General features: G+C 42.5%; 1 protein-coding gene across 1 annotated transcript; it reads right to left on the bottom strand.

The window, feature by feature from the left end:
- Positions 1–1,789: 1,789 nt before the first annotated feature.
- On the bottom strand, positions 1,790–22,228 carry LOC123465376 (melanoma-associated antigen 10-like). Its single transcript, XM_045164355.1, has 4 exons — positions 22,113–22,228; positions 19,447–19,609; positions 14,340–14,450; positions 1,790–2,503 (listed from the first exon to the last, which is right to left on the bottom strand). The coding sequence occupies exons 1-4, from the start codon at positions 22,226–22,228 to the stop codon at positions 1,790–1,792; spliced, it is 1,104 nt and encodes a 367-aa protein (XP_045020290.1).
- Positions 22,229–23,909: the final 1,681 nt, after the last annotated feature.

Here is a 23,909-nt window from a genome sequence, read left to right as displayed (position 1 = left end):
GCCTTTTCTTGTCCCCTTCCTCTAAGTATCATCCAGGCCCTGGCACTGGGTTTGTGTGGCACCAACGAGTCTTTGTCAGCTATGGCTCAGGACACTTGTGTTGTGCACACACAAAACCTCATGATGTCCAAGGCCTTCCTTTCTCAGCCTCCCTCTTCTGCCCCTGCACTTGGCGTCCCTGCTGCAGCATGCCCAGCCTAGAGGCCCTCCAGCTGCGCCCCACCTTCACTGCATCTGGGGAGACCTGGAGCCTCAGGGTCCATCCATTTTACCTTCCCTCCCATATCGGAGGAGTCTCCTGTAGGGGTCTTAACCCAGCGGGCATGCCATGCCCTTCTCCAGGTGATCTTCCTGACCAAGGAATTGAACCCAGGTCTCCCACAATGCAAGTAGATTCTTCATCATTTAGCTACCTGGTAAGCCCCATTTCCAGTAAGAGAACCTGTTAAATTTGGGTGTGGAGTAGTGTTACAGCAAGACCCAAGCCGCTTTAGGAAATAGAAGCAAGAAACACTCTCCACCTCTGCCTCAGCTCGTCTTCCATCCAAGCCATTATTTCTCTTCATTGCAGCCCCAAAAAAAGTTGTATCCTTGATTACAGTGGACAATTACAATCAAGATAATTCAAAGCTAATTAACACCTTGGGTTCTGGATCCCATGGACCAGGAAAAAGAGGATAGTTTCATGCATTTCTTGGGCACCACTTCAAGGGAGTGTGACCAAGTTCTGCAGGATTCCTAGCAGATATGGGGTATGAAAACACCTGTTTTGCCCCTGCGATCAACAGCAATGCAACAAGAGCCAGGACCTCTTCCTTCATGCCCAAGAAAGAGATCTCTCTAGGCTTTATCCAAGATGCAAAAGACACCTCACAGCGATGATCCATTTCAGAATTTCCCGTCACCCCCAAGACACACTGTCTGAAAGTCTGAGGGCTTCAACCACCCAGGCTCATCAAAATCTTATCCCACAGAAGGAACCTAGCTTGTCAAAGTCCCAAACTGCTCTGGCTCAGGCACTGACACTCCAGTGTTCCTCCTGGAGCCCCATCCTGGAGCTCCTGTGTTGCCTTGTTCAGTGGGACTATGGGACGTCTTTCCACCTTCCTTGTGTGACTGCAGCTCCTAGACCATTGCTCTATGTGTGGCAGTGTCCAGCTTATCCTAGTGCCCCTACTGCTAATACGGCTTTTCACAGAGCAGAGGTTCCATAAAGGTCTTTGGAATATGTGAGCCATTGAGCAGGGGCCTCAATTAATTATCTGCTACTTCCTGAAATAACCCAGGCAAATCCAAATGAAAAAGAGATAATTTAGTTTTTGAAAATGACACACAAGAAGGACAGAAGCATGGAATCACTACAATTACTTTTATCATCTAATTCTTCCCCCTCAATATTACTGCTAAGTAAGCTCACTTTTCCAAAACAGTTCTAATTCCAATTCCACTGCATCCTGTTCAGAACCACAAACACAATGGAAGAGTTTCCAATCTCTTTTATGAAACAGCAAAACTCTTGTTCTTGAACTGAGTAAGTACAAACACACTGTGGTCAGCATCATTCACAAAGCTAAGACACTGAAGTTTATTTAGCCTTCTGTGGAAACAATGAAAGTTTGAAATTTTTTCTAAGGAGAACAGTGATGAATCTCCAAGTCATCGTAGAGAACAGGAACCCAAAGATGTTATATACCAGTTTCCCCAACTGGCTCGGGCCATCACTTCTGAGAAGGCTGACTGCTCCCTCTTCAATCACAGAGGGAAGGATCAGCCTGGCTGGTGCTCTGGCTCAGGCTGCCTCATACTCCTCCCTTGCAGCCTCTACAGACTGCATTGGGAAGGCCCTCAAAGCCTTACATTTGAACCTGAGCAGAAATGCCATGACTTGCCACTTGCTGTTCTCTGCATAGGCCCGAGTACCCCACAGAAACTCATAGCAGGCAGGGTGGCTGTAAAGCACCTGCTGGTACTCCATGTACCCCTGCTGCACCCACACATGGGTCAGAAGCGTCCTGGGCTCCCCAAAGACGCAGTGCTCACTCTCAACACACACTCCCATCCTGCTGAGTGCTCCCCAAACCTCCTCAGGGGTGTGGTCTCCATTCCACATGATCAGGCTGAGGACCAGCACTGCAAGGCTGGCCTTGGGCAGGCCCTGCCCACTGCTCAGCATTGCATAGCAGGTGATTCCCAGGGTGGGGACCATGCTGGGGTCTACCTCCTTCACCTCAATGCCACAGTCCAGCTGCAGGCACTCTGAGCCTTGGCTGAACACCACTGGGAAGTGTTCCTGGTTATCCCTGAGCACCTTCTTCAGCATTTCCACCTGGGAGGTCAGCTCTTTGGCCTGACACTTAAGGAGCAGAAACTTCATCAGGTTAGCCACCATCTCATTCAGAGCTTCCTGGGGCAAGGTTTCCTCAAGGGTGTAGCAGGAGACTGGGGAGGGGGAGGAGGCTGAGTCTATTCTGTTTCTTATTGAGCTGTTGATTTTCTGAGGTGTCTTGAAAACAAAAAAAAATTTCCAGAGGAGAGAGGGACAGAGTCTGTGATCTGAATAACACTAGAAATAAGTACTCACCAGTAAAGATGTAACATCTGCCAGCGTCCCTGGGTTCAGGCAGGTTGAGAAGTGTGGAGGCAGCAGAGGACTCACAGGTTAATGCTGTGCCTGGCATCAAAAGGCAGGAGCGACTTCCGGGCCTAAGGAGGTGGTGAGATCACTGTGGTGGGGGGTGCAGAAGGGTGCAGGGGGCTGAAGGGGCAGCTCTCCCTGCTGAGTGCCAGAGAACATGGGAACAGGAGATGTGATTCTGGCCACATATGTGGCAGCTGCTACATAGTCAGTGGACACTTGGAAAAGGTGGAGAATTTCAAGACCCATGTGACCTACTCAGACTCTCCTCCCCAAAACAAAGGAGATTTTGTCATTATAAATTCTAACTGCTGCTCTTTATTGAGCATTTGCTTGGCACTATGAAGAGATGTTAGGTGTTCAGCCACCTTTTGTTTTATTCTCTCCCTGCACACATGAGAACATGACCCTTCCAGGCCTCTTCACTTAGGAAGGGTGATGTGATTACCTGTGACCAGTGAATTTTAAGCAGAAGCATTTTTGTCAGGACCATTTGTTTTGAAGGGACACAGGCTCCAGGTGGTTAATCCTCAAGCCAGGACATCACACAGACACAGACCACTCTGAGTGTGGTTCCTCTCCAAGAGACTAAAGTCCTGCACCTATGAACCTTGAGAGAGGCTGCCCCACAGGAAGCTGGCTGCAGGAATTCCACCCACCCCCCACAGAGGCCCACACCCTGCCCCCACCCACCATGAGCTGCACTGTCAGCCCCCTCAGGGCTGTGCTCAGTCTCCATCAGGAGGGCAGCAGCCAAATGCCAACGTTCCCTGTTGGGGTTGGGGGCATCCTCCTCATGGGGCCCAGTCCTGAGTCCCCCCACCCCATCTGCTCACAGTGCCCCCTCTCCCCCGGAATCTGGCCTTGGGATATGTCCTGCCTGTCCCCTCACTGAGAGTGGGTTAGGCCCTGGTCTTGATGACCTCATGTGTATATCTTTATCTGGAAGTCCCATGGCAGCATCCCCTTCCAAGGTGCTTCAGGTGCAGCCTGCAGGACTTGATGCAGCCCCAGGGCAAGTCTCCTCTTGGTGGGTCAGCAGTAATCATTGCCATGGAAGTGTGGGGAACATCTACATGATCCCGAGGTGTATCAGACCATTCCCTGTGGAATCCCATGTGTTGGAGTAAACTCAGGGTCTTGTGAATGTAACTGTGAGGTCCTGGCTTTTGAGCCTGAGTGTGAGAGGCAGAGGGGTATCTGTTCAGCCACCTTCAAAGTCAACTAGGAGCCAGTTGGGCTGTTTGAGCAGAAGACAGGCTCTAGCAGATGGCAGAGGTGGTACCCAGGATGCTCTCCTAGGTGCCAGAAGCCCCAGACTCCAATGAGGATTAGGAAAGGAGCCAGGCAGGAGTGAACTTGGGGGTCCCAGGGGTGCAGGCTTCAAAGAGGGTCGGCTGCCCCAGAGAGGTGGAAGCAGCAAGCCCCTGGCCTGCCCCAGGGCTGGCTGGGAGAAGGAGTGGGTAGCAGATGCCGCTGCAGGTGAGCTGCCACCCCAGCCTCCATGAGGACAGCTGTGCTTTGGAGCCAAGGCTGGGACCACAGCTTCACGGGGCAGTCCAGGATGGATACGTGACAGCTCTCATAACATGTACTCCTCATGCCCCTCATTAGATATGACTGTTAGGTGTGGTTGGGTTCTTGCTCTGGGTACATAAGAACCTCAGGCCTTTGGTTGCTAGGAGGCCCAAACTGCCCCCTGCCCCCACTGACTTATCTGGACCTAATTTCCAAGATCCAGCATCTTTAGCAGCAGCTTCTGTGTGGACACACACCACCCTGTTCCCAAGCTGATCTTGCCCAGGGCACCACAGATTGGACAGGCATCTCCCTGGGTTAAGGACTCTCAGTGAATGTTCTGCTCCTCTGAGAAGTCTGTGTGTTTCCTAATGGCTTCTCTGGAAGCTCAGTGTTAAAGAATCTGCCTGCAGTGTAGGAGACTCAAGTTCGATCCTTGGGTGGAAAGATACTCTGGAGGAGGAAATGGCAGCCTACTCCAGTATTCTTACCTGGGAAATCCCATGGACAGAGAAGCCCAAGGGGCTACAGTCCATGGGGTAGCAAAGAATCGGACGTGACTGAGTGACTGAGCATGCTCACACATACGTACAGGTAAAGGTTTGCTTTGGACCCTTGTATCTTTGGCAAGACACTGACCCCTGCCTGGATCTTGACATACTTCTTCTGAGGCAAATAACACTGGCAGAGGTCTTAAAGTGGTTTTTGAGGAAGTACTGGGTTCCAGGTCTATCCCTGGCCTCTGTTGGTGGCTCTTGCCATATCCAGGCAAAATATCCATGAGTTTGGATCAGGGCAGTGTTTGTGGGGCTTGGGAAAAAAGTGGATCCAGAGATGTTTCTGTGGTGGAAGAGGCCAGGTTAGTATGTTATATAGGATTGGAAGTTAAGGGAGAGGAAAATGTGAAGATTACTTAGGTAGGGCTGTTTCACACTTTCAGGTTCTGTGTGCTTGTGTTTGGTTTCCTTTCTATTTCCTTTTTTTTTTTAACATACCCAGTATCTTTTGCCCAAAGTTTCCTTGTCTTTTTTATTTTGCAACTATCAACAGAGTTTATCTTGACCTTTTCCTTTTTGACCCTTTAAGATTTGAATAATATTTGTGAAAATAGCAGAATTGTCATATGCCCTCACCCAGTTTCCCCTGTTCCTAATATCTTACATTAATATGATACATTTATTACAATTAATGAGGAAGTATTGATGCATTATTTATTATCAACTAAAGTCCATACTTTACTCAGATTTGTATAGGTTTTTCCCACTGCAGGATCCTGGCCAGGAAATTATCCTAACCTTTAGTTGTAATGTCTCCTTGGGTTCCTCTTAGGTTTAACATTTCTTTGTTTAGGATGATCTTGAGAGTTTTGAGGAGTACTCAGCAGATGTTTTCTACAATGTCCCTTGACTGTGATTTGTCTGATATTTTACTTGTGCCTAGTCTGGGATTATGAGTTTGGGGACTTATATTACAGATGTAAAATCACATTCTCATCACATTGTATCAAGTGTACATACTATTAGCACAATTGATCACTGATGATGCTCTCATTGATCATCTGGCTGAAGTAGTGCTTGTCAGGTGTCTATGTGATAAAGTGATTGTTTTATGCCCCCTTTCCATCCTGTCCTCTTTGGAAGAAAGTCACGATGTGGTCCATGCTTCAGGGGTGGGGAGTTGTGCTCCACTTTCTAGAAGCAGGAGTGTCTGCATAAACTGGAATTTTTCTCTGTGGGAGATTTGTGTATCCTTGTTTGTGTAATTAGGAAATCATTTATTTTTCTCAGTATGGACTCATGGTATTTATATTACACTTTGGGTTAAAATCCAATACAACTTTATATATTTTTATTTTCAAACTGTTCTTGGATTGGCCATTGGGAGCTCTTTCTGTCAGCTCCCTTTGTATATACCTTTGGAAATAACCCTGGAAATGTTGCTTCCTTTTTGAAATATTTTTGAGCACATTTTTTCACACCCTACAAAGATGTTCCAGGCTCATTTTCCTATTTCCTGTCCCAGTTCTAGAATCTTCAGTTTTTCCATGGAGCCCTGTTCCTTTTATTGTCAAATGTTATTGACAAAACTATATCTGTACACTAAGTGTGCTCATTGGTACTGAAGGGTCATTGGTTCTGGGGACCTCTTGGTTGACAGAGCAAAAAATTATATGTGTACTTCCTATCCTGTGTTTATTTATATATCTAGAAATATTTTAGATGGTAATGATTTCATGGATATGACACCAAAAAGAGAGGCAAAAAAAAAAAAAAGAAAACAGATAAATTAGACCTCATCAAAATAAAGAAAAAGTCTGTGCATCAAAGAACACAGTCAAGGACGCTACCATATGATCCAGCAATTCCACTTCTGCATGTATATTCAAAAGGAAATGAAAATAGAATATCTAAAAGATATCTGCACTCCTACATTTATTGCATCATTGTTCACAATAGCCAAAATATGGATACAACCTAAGTGCTCATCAGTGGATGAATGGATAAAGAAATTGCGACATATTCAGTATACAGCCATGTGAGAGAATGGAATCCTGCCATTTGCAACAACTTGGAAGGAGCTTGAGGACATTATGCTAAGTAAAATAAGTGAGAAGAAAAAGATAAATACAGTTTGTTATCACTTACATGTGGAATCTAAAAAGGACAAACCCGGACTTTGCTGGCATTCCAGTGGCTACAAATCCACACTTCCAAAGTACGGAGCATGGATTTGATCCCTGGTTGGGGAACTAAGATCCCATATGCTAAGAAGCAATGCCAAAACTAACTAAATAAATAAAAATAAATTTAAAAAGTAAAAGGGACAAACAGAGAAGAGAGTGGTGCTTACCAAGGGTTAGGGGATGGGGAAATAGGGAGAGATTGTTCACAGGGTACCAGCCCCCACTTATAATACTAAAAAGTTTTGGGATCCAGTGTACAGCAGGATGCTTATAGCTCAAAATTATTTGTCAAATTCTTGACTGTTGCTAAGAGAGTAGAATTTCTATGTTCTCACCACAAAAAAGAAATGTGACAAGATGGAGGTGGTAGCTAATGCTATGTCAGTAATCATTTCACCATTTATAAATATACCATATCAACATGTCAAGATTTTTGCTTGAACTCCATCCCTCCTTGCTAGCGAGGATTCTCTTCTAGTAGAGTAAACCTAAATGCAATGGTGGTGTCATTCACCCATGTGATGCTTCCCGATTTCAGCAAGAAACAGTTCTCAGCGTGAGCAAAATTTTAAACATCCCTTATGAGATGCTGTCACTTCTGGCTCCAGTACAGCATCTCACATGACACTCTGGAAACCATTCTGTAGATCAGAATCCTTTCCTGCTTGTTTTAATTTTTTAAAGTTGGTATCTGTACACTGTTAGACTTTTTAATTTCCAATTCCTTCACCTTTCCTGACTGAAGAGTAGGAATACCTAATGAGACTAGAGGACACATGCAGGTTAAGAATTGCTTTCCTGGTTCAAAGATTGATTACTCAGAAAGTGTTATCTCTTCCCCCCAAATACAAACAGAGAACAATGTAAGTCCATTTCCCAGCTTTGACAATTACCACCACAGAGTCCAATCTAGTAAACACCATGTGACAGAGCAAGATGCAACAGAAAAGCAGACATAGGCGAAGTCTGTCTAACAGTATCTTCATAGTGTTCTGCTCTCCTAAAGTCTTATTCTGAATTTTGCACTTGGTCTATGGCCTTCAAGTGTATTGGGTCTTGTATATTTTCATCATTTGAACTGCCTTTGAAGTGAACTTGAAATGCACTTGATTAATCCTTAAAAAAGTGATGAATTACTCTTGATTCCAGTTATCTGAATGAAGAGCTTCAGAGAGAGACCCACCTGCCCTGGATTAGAGCCAAGTCCTCCCCACCCAGGGGTCAGGAGCCAGAATCTCTCCCAAAGAGATGAGCATATATGTTGCAATATCTGTAGATATAATAAACAGAGACCTTCATTCTTTATGTAAAAGAGTCTTTGTTCTAGGTCACATTGCCCTGACCGTGGGCATCCCAAGCCATTTCCTCAGCTCTAGGGTTGAACCCAAAGTCCAGTTTTAAAGAGGCCAGGACAAGGGCCACTCTACCCTTGCTCCAACTGTATCTGAGTCTTTCCCACTCTCCCTCCACAAAACTATTTTTGGCAACCCCTGCCAGAAGGGCGGCACAGAGAGCTGGCTCTCCAGGGTAAGATCTTGAGGACACCCTTTTCCCCCTCTGGGAACTGGAGAAATGATCTGTAACATGATAATTCCATGTCTCCCATTGACTGTTAGCAGTTACTCCTGTGATGAGTAAACACCAATGTCTGCAGAAGCTGTGCTGAACTGAGAGTGGCTGTAATTTATTTCCTAGAACTCCATCACCTTTTTGAGGAATCCATGAAATTGTCCTTTAAGGTGAGAAAAGGACCATGATACTCAAATATCTGTGCACCACACCCTTAACTTAATCAGAGTGTCCTGCATTGTGTGGAGCTCAAGCATAAAGTGGTTAGGTATAAAGAGGGACTTGTGGTTGCCACAACCTAGTTTGACGTTTTACATTTTTGGCCACTCTTAGTTCCCTGACCAGGGCTCGAACTCGTGCCCCCTGCAGTGGAAGCACAGAATCCTAACCACTGGACCATGAGGGAAGTCCCTACAATATTCTTAGCCCATATACCTCAAAATTGTCAATGTCATAAAAAAAAAAAAAGGAATTTCTGAGAAACTGTCACTGCAAAGACAAGTTTTAGGAAACATGACAGCTACATGGACTGTGGGATGCTGGATGTGAAATGACCCTCTAGCAAAAAAAGAACATGAGGTAAAGAATAAATGTAAAAATATAATATAAGCTAATTACTATTATAATGTTATAAATATTAAATAAATTAAAGCTTAATATTAAGTAAATCTATCAATTAAATAACAAAATTAACTGTAAACATAAAATATGAATACATTAAACACAAAATTACTATGACTATAATACAAAAATAAAATACAAAATCTATCTATGTCAGAGAAAATATGGCCAACAAAATCAAAAATATTTCCAATTTAGCCATTTTCCATGAAAATTTTCTGATCCCTGGTGTAAAGCAAACTAGGATGAATATACTGAGGTATATATAACATGAGTAGAAGGAAGCCCCAGGCCCAGATCTGTAACCCTGTGGTGGAAGACTCAATAACAACATGGCAGACACCTAAAACTTTGAGAGAGGTCGGTATTTCTCTCTGTAAAGAAAAATTTTTGTGAGAAGTGACTGTTGTGGTATTTTTGTATTATCTCACCACTTAGTCATCTAGGTGAATCTATTCAAGGAAGTACACAACAGAGTGAGGAAACTAAATACCCCCTACACTGAGTAAGAGGACCAGAAGGAGAGTCTTCTGGTAGCCAAAGAGTGAAGGCATGTAGTGGAGAAGAGCAAATATGAGAAAGAGATTCCAGCAAGTTGTAGGAACTCCTGAGTTCGACCTGAGCTGTGCATCCAGGAATCTCACCATAGACTGAATACCAAAAGCATGGAGAACTGAACCATTGCCCAAGGGGCAGGCTGGGACCTGTGTGATTCACAAACACTATGGATTTAAATATCACTGCATCAACCACAGAAAAATGCACATTTATTTCAAGCACATGGGAAACATTCACCAAGATAGCATCATATATCACCAAAACAAATTTTAAAAAGTTAAATGATGCAGAGTATGTTTTCTGACAAGAAAAGAATCAAACCAGAAATCAAATAATATGGAAGGAGAAGAAAAATCTCAAAACACTTGCAAATTAAACAACCATCCATACTTCAAAGAGAGATTCTCAAGGAAGTATAAACTGCACTGGAATGAATTAAAATGAAAGTGCAATGTATTACAATTTATGGGATGCAGCTAAATCAGTGTTAAGAGGGAAAATTACAGCATTTAATGTTTTTAAGAAAGAAGAAAGACCTCAAGCAATAATCTGTGCTTCCACCTTAACTTAGAAAAAGAAGAGAAAACTTTACCCAAAGCAGTCTGAAAAGAAACAAACCAAAAACAGAAGAGAAAAAAAAATTGAAATAAAAAAATAAGGAAAAAAAATGGGGAAAAAATGGTTCATTGAAAAGATCAACAAAATTGATAAAACACCAGATAAACAAAATCATAAAAGAGAAGACAAATTACTAATAAGAGAAGACAAATTACTAATATCAGAAATGAAATATTGGCTATCATTATAATTCTACAAGCCCTACACTAAACATGTTGGAAGGATAACAAAGAAACACTAAGAACAAATCTATGTACAGTACATAAATTCAAGAACTTAAATGGAATTGTACAATTTCTCAAAATCCAGAAAGTACTCAATTCACCTCTGATGAAATGAATAACCTGTATAGTACTACAACTATTAGAGAATGGATATCATATTTTAAAATTTTCTAAAAACAAAATCTTTAGACCCTCAGAAACATAAAAAACTCAAGCAGAAATTGTCAGAACCAACTTTATCAGAACTCTGAAGAATAGTCAAAAGTTTGCAGCAACTAAGCTATCAAGATTATAAGCTCCTCTGGGTAAGGGTTACTGGTCATGTTCTGTGGTCCTGGTGTCCACCATGGGCCTTGGCACTCAGTGGGAGATCAGAAAGTGTTTGCTAAATAATGTCTTATCACGGCTCTTGCAATCTGGTTGGATCAACTTTACTTGGCCCCCAATACATGCAAAATGTCAACACAACCATAAACACAAACAGGAGCAGTGACACAAGTACACCTCTGCAAACATCTGTGGAGAGGTGCCTACCACTTACATAGCCAACAGAGAGAGAACCATTTTAGCCCATGGGTAGCTTTAAAAAAAATCCCATTTTTCTTGAAAGTCTGATGACTGCTCTGAAAGTACAAAATGATGGCAAGAAAGAGCTCCTCATAGAATGACAAGCTGAGCCCATGACCTCCAACTGCTAGGAGAACCAAAGTGGCATTTAGGAGGAAATAGCCAACCAGGCACAATAGGAAGGCAATTCAGGTTTGGAGGAGTATAATATTCTGATGACTTCCAGAAGTATAAAACCCAGTCCTTTCCTAAAATGTCCTCTGGCACATTCAAGACACAGAGACCTTTGATTCTTCTAAGAAAATAAACATTCTGTCCCTTCCCTGATAGTGTATGTGTTACATGTCAGTACAGAAGACACAAGTGCCCACAAAGTCCGAATTCCAGGCCTGGCCTTCCTATCACTGTTACAGAAAAGTGAGTGTATGAAACAAGTGTTTAGTAATTCTGTTTCACTTTTGCTTAAGTCAAAAGGACCTGAGACTGTGTTTGGTTAGCAAATCCAACCTTCTAGCAACAGAGAGCTCAAGACAGTAAGGTGATAGATACCTAAGCAGAAAAATAGGCCTATGACCAAAATGCAGTTGCAAATACAATGGTGCACATGACCATAGGTTCGAGAGTCCATAAGACACAATGAGGATTCTCAGCAGGTGTTTTCAGCTGTTCATCAAAACTTCATGCTTTCCTGGGTTTGGGGCCATGATGTCAAGCAGTCACTGGATGGAGTTTGACCTGAAAGAATAAAGAGAACACAGGTGAACTGAAAGTGTGTCTTATTGAAATACCTTCATCTCAAAATGAACAAAGGATTGTTCTTAGATGGGAGTTTAAATGGTGCCCTTCTTTTGTGGTATTCATAAATACACCACAAACTAAGAACATTTAAGCCTTCCTCATACCCAGTGGGAGAAGGCAATGGCACCCCACTCCAGTACTCTTGCCTGGAAAATCCCATGGACGGAGGAGCCTGGTAGGCTGCAGTCCATGGGGTTGCTAAGAGTTGGACATGACTGAGCGACATCACTTTCACTTTTCAATTTCATGCATTGGAGAAGGAAATGGCAACCCACTCCAGTGTTCTTGCCTGGAGAATCCCAAGGACAGGGGAGCCTGGTGGGCTGCCGTCTATGGGGTTGCACAGAGTCAGACACGATTGAAGTGACTTAGCAGCAGCAGCATACCCAGTGAGGACAGTATATAAGAAAACGGATCCAAATCCCACTCCCCAAAGGAACTGAGGAGGGTGAGAGGAGCCCAGGTGTGATCATGTCACTCCACTGATTAATTCTCTACCACCCATAAAAGAAAAGCTTCCCAGGTGGCGCCAATGGAAATGAACCTGCCTGCCAATGCCAGAGACGTAAGGGATGCAGGTTTGATCCCTGGGTTGGGAAGATCTCCTGGAGAAGGAAATGGCAACCCACTCCAGTATTCTTGCCTGGAGAGTCCCATGGACAGAGGAGCCTGGAGGACTACAGTCCATAGGTTCACAAAGAGTCTGACACAACTGAAGCAACTTAGCATGTAAAATAAGATCCACATCCCTTCCTCTGATATTCAGGGCCCCTCTAAGTTGAACACAAACCCCCATATATTCTCTATTTACACCATGATCCCATTTATTGTTTTCCATGTTGGAAGACTTCTGTTTCACTGCAGGAAATAGAGCTGAATATTTTTTGTTGGGTTGTAATCTGTGTGACAAGTTAGCCACAGTTAGCAGTGATTTGTCTGGTTATTTAGGAAATGATCCAAATACTAGCTTCCTCTCTTCCTTATTTTTGCATCTGAGCTCAAGAGAGGAGAAAACCTGACAAACACTACTTCAGCTAGGTGATCAAGGTAAATATCAATGGAGATAAATCATGTGGATAAATCATGTACCCTTGATATGATGTGATAAGAATGGCACTTTGTCTCTCTGGTCTTCCTCCCAAAAACGCATTATCCCAGTTGAATACTTTGGGACTTACACTTCTTTTTATGATGACTGGATGTTGATTTTTATTAGATACTTTTCTGTATCGATATAGGTCTGATTTTTCTCACTCAATCTTTTATTGTAAGAAGGCAATCCTGGGCTTACATATTCCCAGATCCATCCCTCATTCATCCTTGCTCTGTTCTAGATTATACAGGGGCCGACTCCAGCAGGCTGAAATCAAACTAGCCAACAGTTGGCTGCCATTTTGGTTCAGCTAACCAGAAACATCAGCAAGAGATTAGAACCCTGGAAGACAGAGCAGTCAAAGATTTTTCTCATTCCTCTGCATCAGGTGGCTTGTCCTTCAATGGTTCCATATTCTCCATGGCTCCAACCATTCAACCATGAGATTGACCCATCATGGCTCTGGATCCTATTGAATTCAACACCAGGTTCCAATAACACTATCTCCTTTCTTTGTCCTTCCATCCTAGAAGTGACTGATTTCCTTGTGTTGCTAGTAATTGGGTTTCCCAATTCTCTCCTTCTTAGCATCTTACCACTTTTGTAACCAACCCCGTGCATTAAGTTCCCTCCATGTTAAATGTTTACAGTGGTTTCTATTTTCCTGGACAATCCTGACTGCAACATGCAGCCAATTATAATGACTGATCTTCTAGTGTTAAACTCCTTTGCATTCCTGGTATAAACCCAGCTTTGTTACCAGAAGTTAAATATGTTTGTCTCTCTCTAATTAATAAAAATAAAACAAAATCGCCCTGGACTTCGAAACATTCCCCAAATAATGTATCTTTCATCATCATCTTCACAGCCTTCTCAAAAATAATTTTTACACTCACTAGTTTGGGGGCATATATTGAAAAATTCTATTCATAAGTAATAGATTTAGTCAACTTGCAAAAAACAATTCAAGCAATATACATGAGGTTAAATAGCATGGCTGTGCAACAGAGCCAAAGTGGTACTCAAAGGTAAATATATAGCCTTAAGCAGATGTATTAGAAAATAAGAGCTATTTAAATCACCCAAGAAATTCAAGAAGCCTGGTAACCTAGAAAACCTTAAGTACTAGAAAGTAGGAAATAATGAAGATAAGTGCAGAAATAATGAATTAGAAAGCAGTAAGGCAAAAACATAAAAGCCAATTCTTTGAAAATATTTATGAAACAGACTTTTTTGAAAATACGACCAGATACTAAGGAAAAAAATAACATGTAAATAATATAAGTTAAAACTGTATAAACTATAGATGCAAGAGATATTTAAATGATATAAAAATGCAGCAAATATGCTATATGATTCCCTCAAGATAAGCAAATGGTGGGCAAGGAAAAGTTTCTCCATATGAAACAATTTCAGGTACTGAACTAAAACTGAATGAGAGAATTTTAAATTTACCCCTCTGTAACCCCCAATGGGTAAATGAAGGTGAGGATCATCAATGACTGCCAACTCAGCACAAAGGACAACAAACATTCTGTTCTTCTTAATGGAATTATATGGCGTCACCTAGGTAGCAGTCTTATAAATAAACAAGTAAATCAAGCTTTTACCTGTAACTAGCAATTTAAAGAACTGTTGAGGGGCCAAACATGTTAAATGACATCAAACTGTTTCACTCAACAAAATCTATATTATGGAAAACTTGAGAAATACAAAACCTGCTTTTTCCTCACAACAAAAACTACAAGAAAAAAAGATGATGCAGGGGAAACCTATTGATTAAAAAAATACTTAAGGAGCATAAAAAAAAATCACAATATACAGACTGTACTTGTGATCCAAACAAGCTAAAAAAAATTACTGTATAAGGTAAATGTGAAAAATTACTAGATATTTGTTCTTGTTAAAACATTTAAATTTTTAGCAATGATCATTGTTTTGGGTTTATGTTTTATAAAAGATTTCTGTGTTTTAGAAATGCATACTGACATAGTTAAAGATGGAACATCCTGATGTCTTGGACTACCTTCACATTAGTCTATTGGCAGAGATGTGGGGAAGGTGAGGGTACATGGGAATGTACTGCAGATGATTGATGCTGGCTGCCAAATATACTGGGTCCCTTATACCATTCACTACTGCTATATGTGTTTTACAGTATCTGTTATAATAATAAAGTTTTATTATAAATATCACGCAATTAAATTTGAAATTCTGTGTAAAATGGACAATTAAACAACAACAACAACAAAACACCAAATCAGTTCATAAAGAAACAGAAACCTTTAAGCAATACAGACATTCAGTTCAGTTCAGTCTGGCTCTGCGACCCCATGAATTGCAGCACGCCAGGCCTCCTTGTCCATCACCAACTGCCGGAGTTCACTCAAACTCATGTCCATCGAGGCGGTGATGCCATCCAGCCATCTCATCCTCTGTCGTCCCCTTCTCCTACTGCCCCCAATCCCTCCCAGCATCAGAGTCTTTTCCAATGAGTCAACTCTTCACATGAGGTGGCCAAAGTACTGGAGTTTCAGCTTTAGCAACAATCCTTCCAAAGAACACCCAGGACTGATCTCCTTTAGAATGGACTGGTTGGATCTCCTTGCAGTCCAAGGGACTCTCAAGAGTCTTCTCCAACACCACAGTTCAAAAGCATCAATTCTTTGGCATTCAGCCTTCTTCACAGTCCAACTCTCACAACCATACATGACTATTGGAAAAACCATAGCCTTCACTAGATGGACTTTTGTTGGCAAAGTAATGTCTCTCCTTTTGAATATGCTATCAAGGTTGGTCATAACTTTCCTTCCAAGGAGTAAGTGTCTTTTAATTTCATGGCTGCAATCACCATCTGCAGTGATTTTGGAGCCCCCAAAAATAAAGTCTGACACTGTTTCCCCATCTATTTCCCATGAAGTGATGGGACCCGATGCCATGATCTTCGTTTTCTGAATGTTGAGCTTTAAGCCAACTTTTTCACTCTCCTTTTTCACTTTCATCAAGAGGCTTTTTAGTTCCTCTTCACTTTCTTCCATAAGGGTGGTGTCCTCTACATATCAGAGGTCATTGATATTTCTCCCGGCAATCTTGATTCCAGCTTGTGCTTCTTCCAGCCCAGCGTTTCTCATGATGTACTCTGCATAGAAGTTCAATAAGCAGGGTGACAATATACAGCCTTGACGTACTCCTTTTCCTATTTGGAACCAGTCTGTTGTTCCATGTCCAGTTCTAACTGTTGCTTCCTGACCTGCATATAGGTTTCTCAAGAGCAGGTCAGGTGGTCTGGTATTCCCATCTCTTTCAGAATTTTCCACAGTTTATTGTGATCCACACAGTCAAAGGCTTTGGCATAGTCAATAAAGTAGAAATAGATATTTTTCTGCAACTCTCTTGCTTTTTCGATGATCCAGTGGATGTTGGCAATTTGATCGTTGGTTCCTCTGTCTTTTGTAAAACCAGCTTGAACATCTGGAAGTTCATGGTTCATGTATTGCTGAAGCCTGGCTTGGAGAATTTTGAGCATTACTTTAATAGTCTGTGAGATGAGTGCAATTGTGTGGTAGTTTGAGCATTCTTTGGCACTGCCTTTCTTTGGGACTGGAATGAAAACTGACCTTTTCCAGTCCTGTGGCCACTGCTGAGTTTTCCGAATTTGCTGGCATATTGAGTGCAGCACTTTCACAGCATCATAAATTTTAACTGTAGTCATCACCTAAGCTACCTTCAAATGTTCCAAGACAGGCAGTTTGGGTGGCCAGTTCCACCAATGGTCAGGGAAAACTAATCTCCATCTTATGTAAACTCTTCTAAAGCACACACAAAAAAAGCTGGGAAATTATTTAACTTATTTTCCCAGACTAGCTCTCCTTGACTATAAAACCAGATGCGTACCCCCACTCTCACCATGAAAAGAACACTTGAGCAAAGTTCACCCACACAGTAGCAAATATCCTAAGCAAACTAATAGCATATTCAATATATCAGTGCATTACAACAGCCAGGTTATGAGTAAGGAATGAAAATATGATTCAAACTACAAAATAGCTCAATTATAGTTCTCCACAATAACAAATTATGGGAAATCATTGAAGCATGTCAATGGATGTGGACAAAGCCTATGAAATCAATTCAACATGAGTACAACTTTTACCAAATTGAGACTATACAGGAACTTCCATTTTCTAATATCTACAGCAAACATACTTAAAAGTGAAATGTTCAATGCATTCCCATTAAAGACAGGAAGAAGTCAAAAATGCATCCTTTCCCTTGTACAATGCAAAAAATAACTGGAACAAAGAGTTAGAACTGTGCATATCAAAGGAAATGAGAAGCATGAATATTGAAAAACATGATATTTTGTGACAATATGGTCATCTAGGTAGGGAATTCAAAGAAATCAATACATGGAATACTCAAATTAATAAAAGATGGGAAAAACCTTCATATGGAAGATTACTACAGCAAAACGAAGAGCCTTGCCACACACAAAAAGTTCTATTTAGAAGATGTAATTGAAAAATGTCCCATTCATAACACAAATCCAAAAATTACCTAAGAAGGCTAGCAAAACATATAGAAATCTTAATAAAGGCTACAACACAAATTTGTAAATAGATATGGGTATAAATATTCTCACATAAATAGACTCAAATAAAAAGTCTCTAGCAGTATATATGCACGTCAGGAAGCAACAGTTAGAACTGGAAATGGAACAACAGACTGGTTCCAAGTAGGAAAAGGAGTACGTCAAGGCTGTATACTGTCACCCTGCTTATTGAACTTCTATGCAGAGTACATCATGAGAAACGCTGGGCTGGAAGAAGCACAAGCTGGAATCAAGATTGCCGGGAGAAATATCAATGACCTCTGATATGCAGAGGACACCACCCTTATGGAAGAAAGTGAAGAGGAACTAAAAAGCCTCTTGATGAAAGTGAAAAAGGAGAGTGAAAAAGTTGGCTTAAAGCTCAACATTCAGAAAACGAAGATCATGGCATCGGGTCCCATCACTTCATGGGAAATAGATGGGGAAACAGTGGAAACAGTGTCAGACTTTATTTTGGGGGGCTCCAAAATCACTGCAGATGGTGATTGCAGCCATGAAATTAAAAGATATTTGGAAGGAAAGTTATGACCAACCTTGATAGCATATTCAAAAGGAGAGACATTACTTTGCCAACAAAAGTCCATCTAGTCAAGGCTATGGTTTTTCCAATAGTCATGTATGGATGTGAGAGTTGGACTGTGAAGAAGGCTGAATGCCAAAGAATTGATGCTTTTGAACTGTGGTGTTGGAGAAGACTCTTGAGAGTCCCTTGGACTGCAAGGAGATCCAACCAGTCCATTCTAAAGGAGATCAGTCCTGGGTGTTCTTTGGAAGGATTGTTGCTAAAGCTGAAACTCCAGTACTTTGGCCACCTCATGTGAAGAGTTGACTCATTGGAAAAGACTCTGATGCTGGGAGGGATTGGGGGCAGTAGGAGAAGGGGACGACAGAGGATGAGATGGCTGGATGGCATCACCGCCTCGATGGACATGAGTTTGAGTGAACTCCGGCAGTTGGTGATGGACAAGGAGGCCTGGCGTGCTGCAATTCATGGGGTCGCAAGGAGTCGGACACGACTGAGTGACTGAACTGAACTGAACTGAGCAGTATACCATATTCATTTATGGGGGAAAACTGTTATAAAGATGTCAAGTCTGCTTAAATTATTTATAGATTTAGTGATTTTCCTGTAGCTCTCATGATGGTGGTCAAGTGTAGGCTGCTATCTTCTATTCCCAAAATCTACCCTGGCAAACTAGAGAAGATAAAATGAAGCAAATGAAAAGTTAAATAGCAAAACATGAGAAGCCTCTGGAGGAGACTGAATTCTGTGTTGAACAGGATAATAAAATGCAAGAGGAGAGTGCAAGGGAGTGTCTGGGGGCAACAGTGTGAGAGATTCCTGCCCCACTATTAAATGCCAACAGCTGCCAGGCCCTGTGAGCTCTGTCCCGTCCCTCAGGCACATCCTGCAACCCAACACACGGGGTTCCTCACACCTTCTCACCTCCCAGATGAAGAACTGAGGTCCCAGGGCTTGGGCATCTTCCCAGGATCACGTGATAGTGAGGGCTGGGATGGGCTCAGAGCCCTGGTCTCAATTCCTTTGGAGTCCCCACCCTTCCTGCCAATCTCAGTCCATGGCCCAATCTTCTCACTTCTCACTGCTTCTTCTTCTCAGTGCTACACAGTGCCTCTGAGGTGACAAAAAGCAGACCCGTGGAAGGAAGGGGACAAGGAGAATCAGAAGCACTGTGGCGCTGCTCTGGTGTTTGCTGAGAACTGAGTCTTCAGGAGGCTGGCATCTCTGTCCAGTCCCAGCACCTCCTGCATGAGGGCAGAGCCCTGTCCCTGCTGATGCCAAGGGACCTCCTGCCCAACTGAACCTGCCAGGCTGACCAGCTCCTCTCAGCTGCCCCTTCTGAAGGCTGCACAGGAGGATCTCCTGTCCTTCCCTACACAGAGCATTCTGACTCCCTTCAGAAGTCCTCCAGCTGTCCCAACCCTCACTCCGGAACCCCTCCAACATCTACAGTCCCTTTGCTTTGGATAGTAACCTTTAGACATCTGGTAATCCTTCTGGGCAACTTCAACATATTCTCCAAATGTTTTCCCGTTGAATGTATGAGTACTCTGATTTGCCACATAATTAGCTGGTTCTTTGGATATAAACCTGAAGTTAAAGAGAGGGATTTAAAACCCTCCTGACATTTGCAGCTGTATTATAATGGGGTTTCTTCTTTGAAACTGGCCACCGAACACATGTCTGGATGAATGAGCTTACTAGGTGGTCAAAACCCAAAGCCTCCATCCTACATGGTAGATGAGGAATGACCACAGAAGTGGAGCCAAGGTTTTCAAAGCTGAACTCTTGAAAACAAAACTGTGAGATCCTCATCTGAGGTGAAAAAATAGTTCCTTTATAGCTCAGGTTTTATACCTGTGGTGGATTCATTTCGATATTTGGCAAAACTAATACAATTTTGTAAAGTTTAAAAATAAAATAAAATTAAAAAAATAAAAGAACAAACAAATAATTAGCCAGCCTTCCTTGGCCTCTTGTCTGGTACCTGACCCACAGGAAGGTCATGGTTGTCAGCATGCCTAACAGTACCTGGGAATGTGCTCAGGCAAATCCAGTTATGTGGACGCAGCCGAGACTCCCAGGAGAAGATAGCCTTGCATCAGAAGGAAACAGATCATTCTCAGTCGACTGACATTACAGTCAGTGTTATTATCAGGATCGCAAAGGGAAGTACAGAATTATGCTATGTGGTGTCGTGAAAATCCACCTGACTGACATTTACATGATAGTCTTAAGATTAATATGACATTGTGTTTGAAAACATCTGCTGTATCAGAGGCATTTAAATATCTGGAGGATATCAGGGCAAATCAGGCCTTCTCAGAAACTCTTCCACGAAATGAAGAAGCTAGTCATAACAAATGATAATGACCACTCTTAATTGAGCGCCTACTATGGATCACTGTATGAGAGAGACTACAAGTGCTTGTCCCTATCTTGTCTTCCTTTCCTCCATCCCAGACACAGGTGACACTACACTGTCTGTCCACTTGTAGTTAGGAAGGGTCATGAGACTAGCCATTGCCATGGAGATATGAGCAGGAGCATTGTTGGTCATGTCTGGAGCCAGTATGCCATTTCTGTGCTTTCTCTTTCTCTCAACAGCAAACATGGCAATCCAGTGGTAGAACTCCAGAATGGAAACAGCATGGGAACTGGGGAACCCTGAGATCAGAGTTAGTGTTTGTTGCTCAGTCTTGTCTGACCCTTTGCAGCCTTGTGGACTGAAGTTCACCAGGCTCCTCTGGGATTCTCCACGCAAGAACACTGGAGTGGGTTGCTATTCTTTTCTCCAGGGGATCTTTCTGAACTAGGGATAGAACCTTCACCTCCTGTCTCCTGCATTGCAGGTGGTTTCTTTACCATCAGAGCCACCAGGGAAGCCCAAGTTGAGCCATTCAAATTTCAGGTTTTGCCTGTTGTGTCAACTAGCAGTTACTTTAGCTGATATACAGCTACTATTTTGGCTTCCCTGACGGCTCAGATGGTTAAGAAACCACCTGCAATGCAGGAAACCTGGGTTCAATCCCTGGGTTAGAAAGATCCCCTGGAGAAGATCACGGCAACCCACTCCAGTATTCTTGCTTGGAGAATCCCATGGACAGAGGAGCCTGGCGGGCTACACCCCATGGGGTCTCAAGGAGTTGGACATGACTGAGTGACTAACACTAACAAATGAACGTGTTGTTAGAGTTACTTATGTATTTTAATTACAGTGATAATAGTACATGCACTCTTCTTGAAAAAACTTTTAAAACTTCAGACAAATCATATTTTTCCCTCTACAAAGTTTCTTCAAAATTCAGCCATGTCTTCAGCAATAACCACAACTGACAATCTGGTGTATGTAATTTTAAAGCTGATTCTAGACTCTCACACATAATTGTTCATGAGTCTGAGGTATGGGGGCTGATTATGACCATGATATGGCAGTGGCATGTCCCAAGTTTTATATGGGCAGTAGTTTGACAAGATGGCAAGTGAAGGGAAGTCCCTCACAGCAAGAGATCTTGCAGAGATGATGGCAAAGGCTTACCACCCAGAAGGGCAAGATGCAAGGGAAGTCCCAGTGGGAAGGGAAATGGAGAGTGATGTCACCTTCCAGCACAGTGGGGAATCTCTGGGTGAGAGAGCTCGGAAGGCAGCAGAGGCTTGAAGTCTTATGGTTCCAAGTTATAGTTTTCTCATCTATGCCCATTTACTGATATCTTTGCCCAGCAAGTTTGGGGTAGAGTTTTTCAAGGTATGTCAAGAAAGCAGGTGGTAAATGGTGAAAATCAGTTTATTTGGACTATATTTAAAGTAATTAGATATTCAAAAATTTGAGCTTGTTGGTGAATATTTTAGGGAAGGGCTCCATCTCACACTTCTGCAACTATTCTGTAGGACACTCCACTCCCAGCCCCAAGCTTAACTTGCCTTCATATTGTGTCTGATGGGTCATTTCTTCCTAAATGCCACCACAGTTCTTCCAGCACGTGAGGGACACTGGCTTAGCTTCTCATTCTATGAGGAGCTCTCTCTTGCCACCATCTTGTTCTTTCACAGTATTGATCTGATTTGCCAGGAAAATGGGACTTTTTACAATTACCCACGGGCTAAAAAGGTTTGTTTGTCTTTGTTGGCTGTGTAAGTATCAGGCACCTCTCCTACAGATGTTTGGAGAAATGTACTTGCGTCATTGCACCTATTTGTGTTTATGGCCATGTTGACATGTATTGAGGGTCAAATAAAGTTGATCCAACCAGATCATGTGATCTGCAAGTCATTTTCTGATGTTCTACTTAGTGTCAAGGCCCATGGAGGCCACCAGGACCACAGAGTATGACATGTGAACTCTGACTTGAGCAACTCATGATCTAATAGGCAATCTGGCACTTCACAGGGTTCTCAAGGTAAGAATACTGGAGTGGATTGACATTTCCTCTTTTGGTGGACCATGTTTTGTCAGAACTCTTCACTGTGACCCGTCCATCTTGGGTGGCCCTGCACGGCATGGCTCATAGCTTCATTGAGTTAGGCAAGCCCCGTTGCTTCAACAAGGCTGTGATCCATGAAGGGTACCCTGATGCTGGGAAAGATTGAAGGCAAAAATAGAAGGAGGCTGCAGAGGATGAGATGGTTAGATAGCATCACCGAACCAAAGGGCATGAATTTGAGCAAACTCCATGAGATGATGGAGGACAGAGGAGCCTTGTGTGCTGCAGCCCATAGGATTGCAAAGAGTCAGACACTATTTAGCAACTGAATAACAATAAATGCCCACATAACAAAGTCCTTCTTTATGTTGTAGAAGTGCAAAGACAACAAAAATGGATAATTACAAATATGTTTGATCTTGAGTGAGAATATCTATTCAGACTTAGGTTTAAAGGAGTCGGCAAAGTACATGGCTATGAACAGGGGCTCTGAATCCAGCCAACCTGGATTTCAATCCTGACTCTTCCACTTCCTGCCTGTGTGATCTTGTGTAAGCTTTTGAACTCTCTGTGCCTCAGTATCTCATCTGTAAACCTTGGATAGCAATAATACCTAACTCATGGGGCCATTATGAGGACAAAACCAGGTAATATCTATAAAACACATTCAAAAGCACCTGGCACATAGTAAATGCCAAGTGACTGCTTATTAAATCAGCAAATTCTGACTTCACCAGACACTGCTGTGTAGCCTCATGATCTGTCATTCAGCTTGATAAACAGAACTTGGAAAGTCTGTAAAACAGGGCTGAAACTTGTGCTCCACTGAGATGTGATGAACCTGAAACACTTGGCCCCCTTCAAAGCATGCTGCATGGTTATCCTTATCCTTGACGGAGGCAGGGAAGCCCTCGGATCCTCCCATGCTCCAGAGTGTGCTATTGCACCTCTTGAATGTTCTTACTGTTTCTGCAACCACCCAGTGGTCAATTCTGGTGAAGTCCCTTAACATCCTGAATGTAGTCCATGAATACACCAGCTTACTGTGGGATGCATAAATACATCATGATAACAGTGATAACTGCTTACCACTGCAGGTTATACAGTGGATCATGGAGAGGACCTCATTTGCTAAAACAAGCAACAGGGCACAATAGGCTTGAGATTCTGGCTTTTAATTGAGCCTGAGTCAAATAAATACTTTGGGAGCTCCATTCCTGGAGTTTTTGACAGAACATATGGATGGCCTCCCTTCCCATGACTTAAGGCTCCAGTAGCTAAACTGCAAGATATAACTTGCATTTCACTCTCCCGGTCATCTCTGCCGCCATTTCAGGTCACAGAGGTCACAATAATGATTTGAAACCACGTATTTTCTATTCTTTAGCCTCTTTTCATTTAGATAAATAAGCATCAGTAGATCAACATCCTGACATGTGCTGCTCATCCACAAACACTCATTTATGCCT

Source organism: Bubalus bubalis, chromosome X, assembly GCF_019923935.1.
Source record: "Bubalus bubalis isolate 160015118507 breed Murrah chromosome X, NDDB_SH_1, whole genome shotgun sequence".
Classification (NCBI taxonomy): Eukaryota; Metazoa; Chordata; class Mammalia; order Artiodactyla; family Bovidae; genus Bubalus; species Bubalus bubalis.
This window is presented reverse-complemented; position numbering and strand designations above follow the sequence as displayed.